The 17466-nt window shown below is 38.9% G+C and overlaps 1 protein-coding gene across 33 annotated transcripts in view; it reads right to left on the minus strand.

Annotated features, from left to right (window-relative positions):
• MAGI1 (membrane associated guanylate kinase, WW and PDZ domain containing 1) overlaps nt 1–17466 on the minus strand; it is a 674091-nt gene that overhangs the window by 262308 nt on the left and 394317 nt on the right. For all 33 annotated transcript variants that reach the window (XM_003309855.7, XM_520680.9, XM_054680761.2 and 30 more), the window contains exon 2: nt 76–192. In XM_003309855.7, the coding sequence (XP_003309903.1) occupies nt 76–192 (117 nt within the window). The remainder of the gene's footprint in view (nt 1–75; nt 193–17466) is intronic.

Consider the following 17466-nt stretch of genomic DNA (forward strand, 5'->3'; position numbering starts at 1 on the left):
CTTTCTCCCCTGGACTTTTCACACACACACACACACACACACCCAGCAGTGAGATGCCAAAGTCTGGCTACTTACAAGGCACAGCATGGCGGTAAAGGTTATCCCTTATGGTCTGCTGGAGCTCATGATCAGGAGACCCCTTCTGGAATCGCTGATTGAGAAAATGTCGCAGGTCCTTGTTCAGCCTTCCTCCTGCAGGAAATACATAAAATAGACATACCACATCAACACAGGGCCTCCTAGAAAAGAAGTAGCCAAGAACTGATTGCAAGAAAGCCACAGGATGCAACTCTAGCCTGCCACCCCTAGTCATTAGGAGGATGTACTTTAGATTTTCCTCTGCAGGGGTAAAGTCAAGCCAGAATGTCATAAAGATAAAACAGCACTGGCAATGCATTAATTTGGAGATCCTATCTCACATAATACTAGAAGGCCAAAATATCAAAGTGTTTAATGTAGGCTATTACATTTAAATATGTGCCATAGACACTTGTAGACACTATTACTAGAAGTATAAATTACTGAAACCTTAAAGAAGACAATCCAGCAATAACTGTCAAATCATAAAATGTTCTTTGACCAGGGATTCGAATGGTAGGAATTTACTCTACAGGTATACTTGTAATCTCTTCAAATTTCCATGAACATTTACTACAGCTTTTTTTACTTTTTTAATTTTTACTTTTTGAAATGGAGTCTTATTCTGTCACCCAGGCTGGAGTGCAATGGCGCGATCTCAGCTCACGGTAACCTCCGCCTCACAGATTCAAGCGATTCTCCTGCCTCAGCTTCCCGAGTAGCTGCGGTTACAGGCACCCACCACTACACCTAGCTAATTTATATATTTTTAGTAAAGACAGGGCTTCAGAACCATGTAGAACAGGCTGGTCTCAAACTCCCGGCCTCAAGTGATCCGCCCGCCTCGGCCTCCCAAAGTGTTGGGATTACAGGTGTGAGCCACTGCATCTGGCCCTACTATAGCTTTTTTTATGACGGTAAATAAATAAAAACAAAGACCTGGAAACAACCAAAAGGGAGCAATTAAAGCACAATTCATCCATATAACAACTACTTTGCATAAGCTAGATTTTCATGGGTTGACATTGGGAGAAAATGTGTGGAACTGTGCATAATGTCTGATTCCTTTTCTGTAAAAATGAATTTGGAAAAGGAGAGACTGGGTAATAGGAGGAATCATATGAAAGTTTTAACAACAGTTTCATGTACAAAAAAGGACTTGAGCTGGGGATAAATAAGTAGACTTCACTCTTCATCACACAGACAGAGAGAGAGACATAGACATAGACATCTCCCTATCCTGTGTTGCTTTTCAAACACTAAATGTATGTTGCTTTGTTGTTGTTGTTGTTGTTATTGTTAAGCATAGTTATCTAAGTGAGTCTGTGTTTATTTCTTTGCAATTCTCTACACTTAAGAGAACAAAAGAAAAGCTAAAAATATTATATTATCACAAAAATGTGTCATAGGAAAGAGATACATTTGAAAAAATCATAATCACAAATTACAGTCTACAGGATCAACAGAAGGCTTGTAGATCAACCTAACTAGCATTCACTCTTAATGGAGAAAGATGCTTCAATGACAGCTAAAAATAACTAGGCTGAGACTGTCTTTCCATTTTTAGACAAGATACAAATTAGGTAAGAGCATTTTTAGCCTTAGAGAAACAATGCAGCAACCCAGGAGTCACGTGAGCTACAAAACTCATGTCTTCAAATGGTAACTTCCCTATGGTCAAAAAGAGTAAATCATGAGGATGACAGTGATGGTTAAGATGATGGTATTTCCTACCTAGGGCAGGAAACTACTGATCTTTACTTTAATATCACATTCAATACAAGATTCCAGCTACACCTGCTCATTTTGAAATAGATAATAAAACCCAATTTGAGCTATTTTATTTGGTATTCTATCTACTGTTTCAAGTCACCAAAAGGAAAAATACATACATTCAAACCAATCTTAGGTCATTCAATCATTCATCAAGTATTTACTGAATGAAGACACCTACATGCCACATGAACCCACCCCCCAAAAAAATCAGCACAAGGTTTGAACAGACAGTTCACAATGGAATATATGTGACTATTAAGCATATAAAAAGATGTTAGACATCATTAGTCATTAGAGGAAAAATAATAAAATCACAATGAGATCCCACTAAATAACTACTTGAATAACAAAAATTAAAAAGACTGAAAGTATCAAGTGTTGGCAAGGTTGTAGAGAGACAAGAACTCAAATATACTGTTTAGCAGGCATAATGGTTCGTCCTCTTAGGAAAACAATTTGTCAATATCTTAGAAAGTCATACCTTCAATAGCCAAGTGACCCAACAATTCCACCCTTATTTACATGAGAGAAATGAAAACAAGTCCACAAAAAAAAATCTCGTAGATGAATCTTCACAGCAACTTTACTTACAAATAGCCAAAAATTGGAAACAACCCACATGTCCATCGAAAGGTGAATGAATAAGCAAACTGTGGTATAATCAAGCACTGGGGTGTTACATAGAAATTAAAAGAAACTACTAATGCATGCATTAATACTGATGAATCTCAAACACAGAATGTTGAGCAAAAGAAGTCAGACACAAAAGATAAAATATTGCATGATTTCATTCATATAGAAAGTTTTGGGATGGACTAAAAAATTTTGGAACGGACTAATTTATAGTGAGAGAAAACAGTTTAGTTGTTACAGAGAGCTGAAGGTAGGTAAAAACTGACTGCAAAGGGCATAAGGGAATAAAATCTATGGATCTATGGGTCTTCCCCATTGGAAATTGAGAAAACAGGGTGAAGGACTTCTATATGATTTCTATACATGGAGGATTCTATACACGGGGCCTCTATATTATTTTTTATAATATCCTGTGAATATATAATATTTTTAACATCAGTTTTTAAAATGGGGAACACAAGGGAAGATTCTGGAGGAGATGCCAATATAATACTTTCTTTTTTTAAGATGGAGTCTCATTCTGTTGCCCAGGCTTGTGTGCAGTGGCACAATCTCAGCTCACTGCAACCTCTGCCTCCCAGGCTCAAGCGATTTTCATGCCTCAGCCTTCCAAGTAGCAGGGATTACAGGCATCTTCCACCACGCGCAGCGAGTTTTCATATTTATAGTAAAGATGGCGTTTTACCATGTTGGCCAGGCTGGTCTCGAACTCCTGCCCTCAAGTGATCTGCCCACCTCGGCGTCCCAAAGTGCTGGGATTACAGGTGTGAGCCACCACTCCTGGCCCCAATATAATATTCTTGATTGAGATTAATAACATTGGTTTATATATTCGTCAAAATTCACAGAACTGTATACATAAAACAAGTATGTTTTATTATATGTAAGCTATACCAATAAAATCGATTTCAAAAGTTTAAAATATATACAATGATTGGATGATTGGATGAGTACTATGTGTGAGTCAATGTTCAGGTTGCGTAGTTCTCTCTTTAGAGAGTTGAAGTAAAGGAAAAAGAAAGTAAATCTAGGTAGTTAAGCTAGACGTGCCTACTTCTGAATCCTGGCTCAACTGTTTATTAGCTGGTGAGTCTGAGAACAGGGCTTAATCTCTGAACCTTGCTTTCCTCAACTGTAAAAATAGAACACTGATGTAATATTAGCTCTGTCACAAGATTGTTGTGAGGATTAAATGGCATGATACATTCAGACAGTGCCTGGCAAAAAGAAAACACTCAGTGAAAGATGGAAATTATAATTATGATGTTGTTGAATGGATGATTATTGAGGTGAGGGGGCAAAGAAAGAAAATCAGTTCAAACATGAACTCTTACTCTTCTTTAAAAAAATCCATGCAAACCAAATTTATTCTATTGGCTTAGAAATAGCCAGAAACAAAATATAGACCTAAGGAGATCTGGATGAAAGGATATTTCTAGTGTTTCTAGAAGTGAATAAAAATCTACCTGTGCTAAAATAGTGTGGACCTATGTAAACTCATTAATAAACATTTAGTGTGTGGTTAATGTATTCCAGGCATTGTGCTGGGGCTGAAGTTCAGGAAATGAAATCAACTAGTAAGTCACTGATATGTGATCTCTCTACCTGCTAACTCCAGCTTGAGGTATAAGGCACTCTTGAAATTGAGTAAAAAAATAATGTTTACCAGCAAAATTCCCATTGCCTGCAATGTAGGGTTTTAAATTTCTCTTAGGTGACAAGAGTTCTTGACATTAAAAAGACACTAACATTTATCATTTGAGCCATGGCAAAGACGTCTATGATATCCAAAATGCTTAAATCAAAAGCAACATTCCAAAGGAGTTTTCAGATACAGTAACTTTTTATCACATATATAACAAAGATTTGTACATCCTTATGGATCATATGTGGTAACTATCAAGATAAACCAGGGACATATAGATTGGAAACCATTTTACTTTTTTTATTTTTTTGGAGACAGAGTCTCACCCTATCACCCAGGCTGGAGTGCATTGGTGTGATCATGGTTCACAGTAGCCTTGACCTTTCAGGCTCAAGCAGTCCTCCAGCCTCAGCCTGCCAAGTAGCTGGGACTACAGGCATGCACCATTATGTTCAGCTATTTTTTAAATTTTTGTAGATGCAGGTTCTCACTATGTTGCCTAGGCTGGTCTTGAACTCCTGGGTTCAAGCAATCCTCCTGTCTCAGCCTACCAAAGTGCTGGGATTACAAGTGTGAGCCACCATGCCCCACCTGGAAGGCATTCTTAAGTATAAGCTCTTGGTTTACACCTAAGCTTATATTCAAACTAGCCAAGGTAGCTAGGGTTTATGGTCATCAAACTAAAACTCCCCTCTACTGCAGATGTGCAAAAAGACAGAGTTTACTATGCTGCCAGTTAACATTTACTCTGAGTTCCATGACATTTGGACATGAAAAGCCTCAACCTTCACATTCTATTAAAAATACTGTACATTTTGGCATCTAATCTCAAATTAATTGCCAATTATTCAAGAGACATGTCTATAAATTGTCTACTAATTGTCAAGGGCAGTGAGCCAATAAAATAAGTTGGAAGACAGTTTGTCATAGCATCTTCACTTTCTTTGAAATTCAAGATTTATTTTGTAAATAGAAAAGAGAACATAGGTCAGAAATACAGTCATACACTGTATAGCAAAGTTCCGGTCAAAGCTATACTTACCATGGGTCCAAAATTACAACGCTGTATTTTTTCTGTACCTTCTCTATGTTTGCATATGTTTAGATACACAAATACTTACCATTGTGTTACAAATGCCTACAGTATTCAGGAAAGTAACATACTGTGCAGATTGTAGCCCAAGAGCAACGGGCTATACCTTACAGCCTAGGTGTTTAGTAGGCTATACCAACTAGGTTTATGTAAGTGCACTCTATGATGTGTGCATGACTAAATCACCTAAGGCCACATTTCTTAGAATGTATTCCAGTCATTATGCAACAACACATGACTATATATAGAACTTTTTCCAAGAAAGGGATTCAGAGTTTATTCTAAGACAATTTTATATTTTAACTGAGGAAAATGGGGCTTAGATGCTCTCTTGATTTGCCGTTATTTTATATTTCTGTATCTTTTTTTTTTTTTTTTTTTTTTTTTGAGATGGAGTCTTGCTCTGTCCTCCAGGCTGGAGTTCAGTGACGCGATCTTGGCTCACTGCAAGTTCCGCCTCCCGGGTTCACGCCATCCTCCTGCCTCAGCCTCCCGAGCAGCTGGGACTACAGGCAACCACCACCATGCCCAGCTAATTTTTGTATTTTTAGTAGAGATGGGGTTTCACCGTGTTAGCCAGGTTGGTCTCGATTTCCTGACCTTGTGATCTGCCCACCTTGGCCTCCTGAAGTGCTAGGATTACAGGCTTGAGCCACTGAGCCCAGCTATATTTCTGTATCTTATCTATATATCTGGAATTCTGTGTCTTTTAAATTTACAGCAATGTAACTCTGCTTTTCTCACCCACATGAGTTTACAGAATGTTAATCATGTTTGATGGATGTAATTTTTCTTATTTTAAATGTTGTGTAATATTCAATATTAAAATAAACCAAAATTTATTTATCCTTCATAGAAAATTAAGCTATTTCCAATATAAACAATGCTGCTATAAATGTCACTGTAATGCCTCCCTCCCCTAATTTTTTTTTAGCAAATGTGTGCGGTTTTTCCCTCTAGATTATCTAAACCTGAAAATGGACATAGATATCTTCGACTTATCTTAACATTTCTGAATTCATCCCAAAATGGTGGTACCAATTTGCCTTTCCATAAATAGTTTTGGTGGTCCTGTTTTCCCACACTTAGGCCAACATTGGCTATTGTCACTATCTTTCAGGTCCCCAAGACCACTCCTGATTGGATGATTCACTAGGAAGATTCGGAGGACTCGTTATATAGTTGTACTCATGGCTATGGTTTATTCCAGCAAAAAGATACAAAGTAAAATCAGCAAAGGAAAAAGTCTCACAGAACAAAGTCCAGAGAAAATTAGGTGTAAGTTTCCAAGTGTCGTCTCCAAATGGCATCACACAGGACACACACACATTCCCCAAAGAACCCATATGAAAAGCTGCCCACCGGAGAAGCTCCTTAGACACCCAGGGCCCGGGAGTTGGTCATGTAAGCAGCCTTTGCCTGGCACAAAATAAATCTCCAGACTCTCGGGAAAAAAAAGCATAAATGATAGCATTTGGGCATGCAGTCTAGACATAGTGAGCCACTCTTACCGGTTATCAGAATAGAAGAAATTCCCTGAAATGCAAGTTTCCAGATGCCAGCCAAGGGCCACCTTAGCGTTCCATCCAGCTGCCACTAACTCTTTTCTGCACATTCCAACTTTATAAATGTTTCCCAATCTACTAAAGATAAAATGATATCTTGGTGTTATATTAATTTATAATTACTGATTACAACTGAGAGTGAGCATTCTATTATAGTTTTTAAATTGTCTTTTATGTTTTCCTTTCTGTGACTTGCCTGTTCACATTTCTTATACATTTTCCTATTAGGTTATCTAGTTATTCTTGATAAAGAGATATTCTTATATATTCTGGATAGGGTTCCTTTAGCACTTATTTATGGTATAAATTTTTCTTGCCATTATTTAAACATGAAATGATCCCCTAATATAACTAAGTTGTGTCGTGTCTCTTTTTCTGTCACATACCAACTCTTACCAGAAGCATATTTTCAAGGTGATGGATGATGAGGGGACCCTGCTTGGACTGATCTCTATCTCCTAGGATAGAGATCTGAAAAGGAATGTTGCTCAGTAGAAAGAATCTTTGTGGTCAAGAAACCAGGTTTCCCGAGAGAACACTTTTGAGTCTTCTTAATGTATCCATCTGTGACCGAGAGGGCAGAATACAATTCCCTGTGTGTATTGCATGTGCTCCACAGCTACATCCACATCCGGAAGGTCGAAGAATGGTATTTCATTACAATTAGAATTGACACTTTAATACAGTTCAAATTTTCAATGCTAAGGAGAACCTGCATAAGGATTTTGAACTAATCACACTTTCAGGTGATTCTGCTTTAGCACACAATTTCTTCAAAAAAATGATTATAGTTGTAGGAAAAGTCCATTTATTAGGGCAACAACAAATGGTTTGTACTGCAGTGGTGCTATTACAGCAAAAAAAAAATCCATCAGTTCAGCACTTCAGTTTTATAAAGAATAGGATTTTTTAAAAACAAAATTATAAATTGAAAAACAAATTAGCTTGCTTTATAGTCACTCAAACTTACAATCCAAAATTCATTTAAGTGAGCTTTATCTGAAAAGGATGTTTGCTACCTGCTTTTTCTAATATATTTTTGTATATTTTTTTCTTATTGTAAAAGCAATATAAATCACTGGAGAGTTACCCTTTAATGGGTGCAGAGTTTCACTTGTGGATGCTGAAAAAGTTCTAGAAATGGATGGCAGTGACGGATGCACAACAATATAAATGTACTTAATGCTACAGAACCACATACTTAAGAAAGGGAAAAATGGTCAACTTTATGTTATATATATTTAACCACAATGAAAAAGCAATATGAATTAATCACAAGATTTTAAAAATACACAAATGTACAACAAACAAAGTTAAAATCACCTGTGACTTCATTTACAGCACAATTAATATTTTGGTATGGTCTCCTCTGTATGCCTATGTACCTATAAACATACATGCACACTTATAATACACTTATACATTTGGGGAGTTTCATTCACTAATTCAACATGTATTTATTAAGTGCCTAGAGCTAAACACCCTGTGAGCCCTGAGGATGCAACAAGGACAATACAGAGCCCCTGAGCAGCAGGGTACATGCCTGCTTTAGGAAGGATGAACAGACATGACCTCCAGGCAGAGACAATTGTTAAGGTGAGAACTAAAGGAGGATGAGAGGCTAGCTAGGTCTCCAAAGTGTTGGGGAAAGACTATTCCAGGCAGAGTGAACGGCATATGCAAAAGTTTCGAAGGAGGAAAGAGGTTGGTATGCTAGAGAAACAGCATGAAGCTCAGACAGAGGGTGGCTCAGGTTGAGGTTAAAAAGAGAAGCACTAGTGGATAATGAAAAATGTGATATCTATACACCATGGAATACTACTCAGCCATAAAAAGGAACAAAATAATGTCTTTTGCAGCAACCTAGATGAAGCTGGAGGCCATTATTCTAAGTGAAGCAATGGAAAACCAAATACCATATGTTCTCACTTATAAGTGGAAGCTAAGCTATGAGGACAAAAAGACATACAGAGTGATTTAATGGACTTTGGGGATGTAGGAGGGGAGATTGAGAGGGGAGTGAGGGATAAAAGACTACACACTGGGTGCCTTGTGCACTGCTTGGTGACATGTGCACTCAAATCTCAGAATTCACCACTAAAGAACTCATCCATGTAACCAAAAGCCACCTGTACCCCAAATACTACTGAAATTTTTAAAAAGAGAGAGAGAGAAGCAGTCGCCAGACAATTCTGTGCCTTGCAGGCCATGATAAAGAGCTTGCATTTTATTCTACGTGTGTAAGAATGCACTGAGAGGATTTGAGTCATGGAGGTAGAGGACATGGTCTAAATATCAACGTTTCTTTTGCAGTTGTGTAGTGTGTATGCACACGCAGGGTCCTGTATAGAGGTGGAAGTCAGAAGAAGCCAGTAGAGCTGATGATCACACAAGTCCTGAAGTGGCCTAGACTAAGGGAGTGTCTGGGAAGAAGGACAGGAAGGGGCAGAGAAGAGACGTAATTTAAAACTAGAACTGATACAGGTTGGTGACATGATGGAGGAAGACACCACATGCAATGGAGTCAAAAAGGAATCCAGTGTTTGTGCTTAACTGGTAATGAACAGCTTTGAGCGGAATACAGAGATCTATTAGGTATCTTTTAAGTGTAGGATGTGTGGGATCATGCCACATATATGGATTTATATCTACGTTTTCTAAGAAATAATTCATAAGCATTTGCAATATTAGTGTACAAAAATATAGTTTTAAGGGCTACGTAGTATTTTATCTCATCAATTCATCACAACCTATTTAACCTATTACCAATTAGTAGGCATAAAAATTGTTTCTACTTTGATTATCCTCCTTGAACAAAATCTATCTGTGTACTTCTGATTATCTTCTTGAGATCTTTGAAGTGGAGATATTGAAACAAAAAGCACAAAAATGTTTAAGGCCCTTGATACAAATTCCCTCCAGAAAGATCATATTAGCTTTCCTTCTTCCAGCTTTATTTTAAATGTCTCCAAAGTAGGTACGTAAACTCATGGCAATATTATGAGTTTCATGTTAATAGACATTTGTGGCCAGATGCGGTGGCTCATGCCTGTAACCCCAGCACTTTGGGAGGCTGAGGCAGGTGGATCACATGAGGTCACATGAGGTCAGCAGTTCGAGACCATCCTGGCCAACATGGTGAAACCCCACGTCTACCAAAAATACAAAAAACTAGACGGGTGTGGTGGCAGGCACCTGTAATCCCAGCTACTTGGGAGACTAAGGCAGGAGAATTGCTTGAACCCAGGAGGCAGAGGTTGCAGTGAGCCAAGATCACACCACTGCACTCCAGCCGGGGCAACAGAATGAGACTCCGTCTCAAAAAAAAAAAAACAGACATTTGCATGTCTTTCTTTAAAACAACTATTATACATAATGCTGTAATGAAAAACTTTAAACATAAAATTTGCTGAAATTTCCTGGAAGTAGAATTACTAGATTGATGAGTATGAATATTATTTTAAAGGTTCTTGATAAATACTCACAAAATGCTTTACCTAAAGGTTACGGCAGTTTCTACCAAATCTGGAAGAAATTCAGCATCACTCAACTGACAATTACAGTGTCAAAATGAGACTAATTTTTCACATTTTAATTATGGTTTTTAAGAATTTTCCACCAATAATTTGAACAGATGTCAACAATGTATTAAAGAGACCACATGATGGTAAAACTGTCCCCTTTCATTTTGAGAAACTGCTTGTTCTAGTAAGAAAATTAATTTGGAGTATGGCTTAGTGAGAAATAATGAATGACTGCCATGATCATATTCATTCAACTAAAAAAACAAAAACTCTCACATCTAAAAAATACACAAATAAAGAACATTCAGTGGATCTGTTCTTCACACAATTACTTCCAACCTCCCTTCTCTAAACATTCAAGCATTGGTCTAGGTCAGGGGTCAGCAAAATATTTCCATAAAAAGCTAAGATAACTATTTTCCAGCCTTGATAGTGCACATGAACTCTATCCAACTGCTCAATTCTGCTTCTGTAGTGTGAAAACAGCCATTGACAATATGTACATGAAGTTGTTTTTCAATGAAAGTTTATTTACAGAAAGAGGCAGATTTGTCCCTTGGGCCATAGTTTCTAAATCCTGGTCTAGATGTTGGTCATGCCTCTTCAGGTAAGGAATTCTCCTTAAGTAATTGTTGGGGTAGAGTTCAAGTAATACTTGGTGTGGAGGTGGAGGGTGTTCCTTGTCTCCCAGGTTAGTCTATGCCAGTGGTTCTCAAAGTATGGTCCCATGAGACTGGCAGCAGCAGCAATACCCAGAAACTTACGTGAAATAAAAATGACTGGTCTCTACCCCAGGACTTGATAGAATTAGAAATTCTAGGGGTGGAGGTTCAGCAATCTGTGTTTTAACAAGCCTTCCAGATGATTCTAATACCTGCTAAAGTTTGTGGACCAATGGTCTCAGCCACATCAAAACGTCCTAATGAAATATGAGGAGCTAGGCTCTATTTCTCACAGCAGGTCCTCATCTCTTGCTAATCTCAAGTGCTGCCACCCCACTGTACGGCTGACAATAACAGACACACACCACACATGACTCCAGACAGGGGGTACCTCAACACACATGCAGAGATGGAAGCTATTCCCCGAGTGGTACAAAGACTATTGTTCTTTTAGTCATGTTTCTGTAAAAGTTAAAAAATACAAACAAAAAAGAAACGTGTGGTGAGTGTGATGTGAGAGAGAGGCTGCGAGACAGATTTATGTATGCTGATGAAGCTCAAGAAGCTACTATTTACATTTAACTCCCCACATGAGCAAGCATGAAACATTTTGCTAGCACTTCAGGAAATCCGCTTTATTATTATTTTCTGCCTGCCTTCTCTGTTCTTTTCTCTTGGTGAATCTTTTTATTATAAATTTCATCCCGCAGTGAGAAAAAATTTGAATTAAGCATGGAAAGAAAAGCAAGATTAGGTTTAAATTCCATCATCTTGATTTTTTCATTATTTACAGCCTTTGGTGCTTCTTGTATTTATTCCAGTTACACTAAGATAGTGGAATAACATCTGTTCAGAAAAAAAATAAACAAAGGATTTATATACAGAAAGCAGAAAGACAATGTTCCCCTACTGGTAAAGTAATATAGCTGATGTGAGCTTATGGCATGCCCTCGTAAACAGCTGCATGGCCTCACCAAAAGCTGAAATCAAGTGTCTCTACATTCAGAATGCTGAGTGGAATCTAAAGATACAGTGTCTGTGCCCTTTGAGAATATTCTAAATTCTTGAAAAGATACTCTATTAGAATTCTAACTGGACCAATTGGACTCGAGATGACAGCGAACATTGATTAAGCACTTTCAATGAGCCAGATAGCAATATGAAGCAATAACTTTATAATCCTTACTCCCACCCAATGAGATTACTAGTCTCATTTTACAGAAGTATAAACTGAGGCTCAGAAGTTGCCCCATCACCCAGGTATCAAGCAACAGAGGAGACGGGACTCAAATCCGGGGGAGTATGACTGTCTGTGTTCTTGACCAGAGAGGTCTAGGAAAGGTTCACAATCAGAATGATGATAAAGACAAACCAGGAAGCACCAGTATAGAAAATAAAAGCAAAAAACCAACACATATTCTTTCTATATTCAAGTTCTTGTACTTGCAAAGGTTTTTAAGACAGTGCCTGATTCTGGGAAGTCTCCCAAAAGCATAGCTGGTGTTGTAGAAATCTGTTGATATGATCAATGTCCCCACAGAGTGTGTTTCTTTCAGTAGTATATGGTTAAGAGTGCTGAACTTCAAGCGAGGCTTGATTAGTTCAGATCGAGGCCCCAAATTCACCAGCTTGCCTTGGGCATGTTGCTGAACTTCTCCGAGCCTCAGTTCCCTAATCTATCAGGTGGGGATAATAATAGTATCTGCTCAAAAGGGCTGTGCAGCTTCATGAGATCATGCACTAACGCAATATCTAGTATAACACATAGTAAGTGTGCAGTAAATTGTTACTTTTACCAAGGCTCATAACAATGCAGTATGTAAGCTTGATTAGATCTGGAATTAAAAAAAATAAGAACAACAGAGACGTTTATGGCTCAGCTAAGGGAATGTTGACTGTGAACTCAAAGTTCGATGAAGTTACAGAACGAATGCTGATAAGTGACAACTGCATCATGGCTTGTAGGAAAATGTCATCATTTTGTGGTAATTTTTGGTTATTTGGGGATGAGTTATCATGATATCTGTACCCTAAACTCAGATAACCTAGCAAAATGGAAATAGGTGTAAATATGGACAGATGGCATGGGTGTAGCAAGATGTTAACAGCTGGTGAATCCTGGTGATGGGAGTACATATTTTGTTGTTTTTTCAACACTAGCGTGGGTTTGGAAACTTTCAAAGTAAAAAAGTAAAATAAAATATATATATATTTCTGAGACAGGCTGGAGTACAATGGTGTGGTCATGGCTCTCTGCAACCTCCACCTCCCAGGTCCAGGTGATTCTCCCACCTCAGCCTCCCGAGTAGCTGGGACTACAGGTGTGTGCCACCACATCCAGCTAATTTTTATATTTTTAGTAGAGATGGGATTTCACCATGTCGGCCAGGGAGGTCTCAAACTCCTCACCTCATGATCCTCCCGCCTTGGCCTCCCAAAGTGCTGGGATTACAGGTGTGAGCCACCGTACTCAGCCAATAATTATTTTTAAAAGCAGCTGCAGTCATAAGGACACTGTAAAACATCTATGTGAATCTCAATATAAAAACCAAAGACTGACTTTCCTTCTAACCTGCCACATCATAAAGTTGTCCAAATGGCCCTCTCAATGCCTACCATATGAAGAAACCAAGAGAGTGACATCTGAATGGCACAGACTTCCAGAGAACACTCAGCCAAGGCATAAAAGCAAGGTTTGTTTCCATGAGCCAGCACCCAGGGGTAAAGCCTTGTACTCCAGGGTTTTAGGAATCTGCTGACAGGTAAGATGTTTTAAATGTTTTTATGCGAATACAACTGAGATCCAATTGGTATTCCACAGCCTTGAACATCCATAGTAATTAACACAAATGTTCTCCTACCCTCCCAGCCTCACCCCAATTTATTCACAGACTGGAATAGATAATCTGGATTGCAAACTGTATTCTAATATGATCTGACGTCATTCATGCAACAGTTGGCTGGGGCCAGAGTTCTAGGTGCTCTGACCTACATTGGGAAATCTCATTCTGACTGCATTACAGTATAGCATGCCACTTCAATTTCTACTGGACTGTGAGAGCAGAAACCACTGTGATACACACATCATTTGATGGGTCTGAAAAAAGTGACACAATTTCCCATCAACAGAGCATCCTTGAGTCTATTCTTTACACAGCGCCTCTCTTTAAATAGTTTCAAAGTCAGAAACAAAAGAGAGAGTCACAAGTAATCGCCATGGTCCCGGGGCAGAGGGAAGAAGAGGGGTAAGGGAGGAGAGGGGCACCTATTTTATGTAAATGTGGTTGTGTACAAGTTCTAGACTTATTTCATATGTTGCCAACCCACTAAGTTAAACATTCTCAACCCATTAAGATTCATCTCTCTGATTGACCACAGCTCTCATATTTCAAGAATGTGGTACATAAGTGCTCTTATTTAAAAAATATTTAGGGGAGAGAGTTCTAGGCTGATTATCAGACATTTCTAATCTCCATAATTCCATAAACGATTATAATTTTCACACTCCACTATTTTCATTCCACCTCACTGTAGTCTTCCAGCTGCTATTCAAAAGTGATTATAAATAATGGGGCTATAAAAGCCATTCAGTAATTAGGACACTCACTGGCCATATGCCAACCTTGACAATGGAAGGTGATTTATGTAAGACAACCCTATCACATCTGCCATCCTGGTTTCCCCTCTGACAGGCTCACTGGTCACGTATTAACATTGCCCTTAATGATCATTTTTTTCTTGACTAAAGAGCAAACTGGCAACCCAAAGTTCTACAGCTTTTTTTTAAAACTATGTTTATAATGGAAAACACACACACACACACACACACACACACACACACTAAGCCATTTATTTTCTGTCTTGTCATTTAACATATCCAGAGAAAGGAGAGAAGGCATAGAATGAAGTAAACTGGATCAGGTAAAAATCCTGGCACTTGCCATCAAATAGGAAAGACCTCAATGAATTCCAAGTACAAAAACAAAAAACTTCAGACCTAGCCGACCAAATCTTATCCCCTCAGCACAAAGGCTTCAATATACACAAGGTTAAGCCCATTGCAGGCTTTGCCTAGTGTTTCTCAAAAGGAGTACCACTGTCATCTTGGGCAGGACAATTCTTTGTCACTGTGAATTTGTTCCATGAAACTCTGGACATTCAGCATCCCTGTTCTTGGCAGCTCCAAACTAAATGCATGGTGTATTCCCTAGTTACTGTGACAAACCTAGTGTGACAGTCCCACCGAGGGGATGGGTAAACATATAGAAACTGGGGACAGTTACACTTAAGTGCCCCTTTACACATATGTGGAATCTTCTTTCTTATTTTTCTTTTAGAGCAAAGAGCATATTAGAAAAAAATATATATTGCAAGCTGCGCATGGTGGATCCTGCCTGTAATCTCAGCACTTCGGGAGGCCAAGGCAGACAGATCACTTGACCCCAGGAGTTCAAGACCAGCCTTGGCAACAAAGCACAACCCTGTCTCTAAAAAAATGTAAAAAATTAGCCAGGTATGGTGGTGCATGCCTGTAGTCCCAGCTACTTGGGAAGCTGAGTTGGGAGAATCACCTGGGCCTGGGAAATCAAGGCTGCAGTGAGACATGATGGCATCACTGCATTCCAGCCTAGGTGACATTGAGACCCTGTCTCCAAAAAAAAAAAAGAAAGAAAGAAAGAAAGAAAGAAAGAAAGAAAGAAAGAAAATTGCAAAAGGGCTTATATTGGGGATGATTCCTAATTGTTGAGATTTGATATGCGCATGCATATATTTCCGTACATTTCTTCTAGCACAGGGCTGTTGTGCAAGAAGCAGCAGGGTTTAGGGCTGGGAACACAGGTATGAGAGGCTTTCTCTGAAAACTGTATCTAAAAGACACTGCTCCCTCAGTGTCTGTTCTATTGCTCTGGTTTATTGCATTCATAGCAGTTATGATTCTTTGAAATTCTTATTTATATATTTATCTTGTTTATTGTCTGTCATCCCCACACCCCCAAACCATGAGAGTTTCCTATGAAGACTGAGATCCTCTTAGCCTAGAATAGAGTCTCTTGGCCTACAGGAGGAGCTGGTATAGACTATGTGACTGAACAAGTGAGTGAATAAAGGATGATACTGCTAATTAAAATGACACAGGCAGTGGCTAAAGCAGAACTAGGCAGACCTATGTTCCCATCCTGACTTTGCCATCTGCTGCCTCTGTGTGTTCTTGGGCAACTTACTTAATCACTCTGGGTCTCCATTTCCTCATCAGAAAAATGGGGATAAGAATACCATCTACCTGACAGGGCTGTCATGAAGACTAAATGAGAATATACAAAGTAATGCTCACTAATGTGAGCTACCCTTTCCTTCATCATCTGACTTGAAAGTGACATGATTCAAATATATCTTTCATGAAATTCTATTCTCCAAGAAGGTAACAGAAAAGAATTTTTTTTAAGATTCATGATTATGACAATGTACAAAACAAATGAGTTAAACAAGCCAGCCTTTCCATATCTCCAGACTGCAAACTAATTAAAACTGGTGTGTTATCACCAGATTGCTTTCACACACCCGCTTCTGTTTGTACTACACTGTATGGCCGAAGGTGTGCAAGCAGAGACAGAATTTCCTTCCTTCCTCCCACCTCAGGCCTCAAGTAGCTGGGACTACAGGAGTGCGCCACCATGCTCTCCTGATTTTTTTTTTTTTTTTTTTTCAGACAGAGTCTCGCTCTTTCACCCAGGCTGGAGTGCAGTGGTGCGATCTCAGCTCACAGCAACCTCCTCCCAGGTTCAAGTGATTCTCCTGCCTCAAGCCCCAAGTAGCTGGGACTACAGGCATGTGCCACTGCACCCAGCTAACTTTTGTATTTTTAGTAGAGATGGGGTTTCACCATGTTGGCCAGGCTGGTCTTGAACTCCTGACATGAGGTGATCCGCCCACCTCAGCCTCCCAAAGTGCTGGGATTACAAGCATGAGTCACCAGGCCCGGCCGTGGCTAATTTTTTTGACTTTTAGTAGAGACAAGGTTGTGCTATGTTGCCCAGGCTGGTCTCAAAATTCTGAGCTCAAGCGATTCTCCCGCCTTGGCCTCCCCAAGTGCTGGGTTTACAGGCATGAGCCACTGCATGCTGCCCATTATTTTCATTTGCATTGCCCTGATGACTGACAATGTTAGTCTTGTCAAGTACTAACAGAAGTGTCTTTTCATTTGTTAAGTTTCTATTCAAATTGTTCATCAGTGTATATTGGTTGTCTTCTTAATGTTGACTTGTAAAGGCCCCTTATATATCCCTCATATCAGTCCCTTGCAGAAACACATTTTTCAAGTATTCTCTCCCAGTCTGTGGTTACCAATTCATTTTCTTAATGATGCCTTTTGATGAGTGGAAATGTTCTATGTTGAAATGAGGTCTAATTTATCAATTTTTATGGTTATTTTTTCTCTATTATTAATTTACTACAGACGAGTCAGAAAACAAAATAATAAAATAGAAGAACT

The sequence above is a fragment of the Pan troglodytes genome, chromosome 2 (genome assembly GCF_028858775.2).
Source record: "Pan troglodytes isolate AG18354 chromosome 2, NHGRI_mPanTro3-v2.0_pri, whole genome shotgun sequence".
Taxonomy (NCBI): Eukaryota; Metazoa; Chordata; class Mammalia; order Primates; family Hominidae; genus Pan; species Pan troglodytes.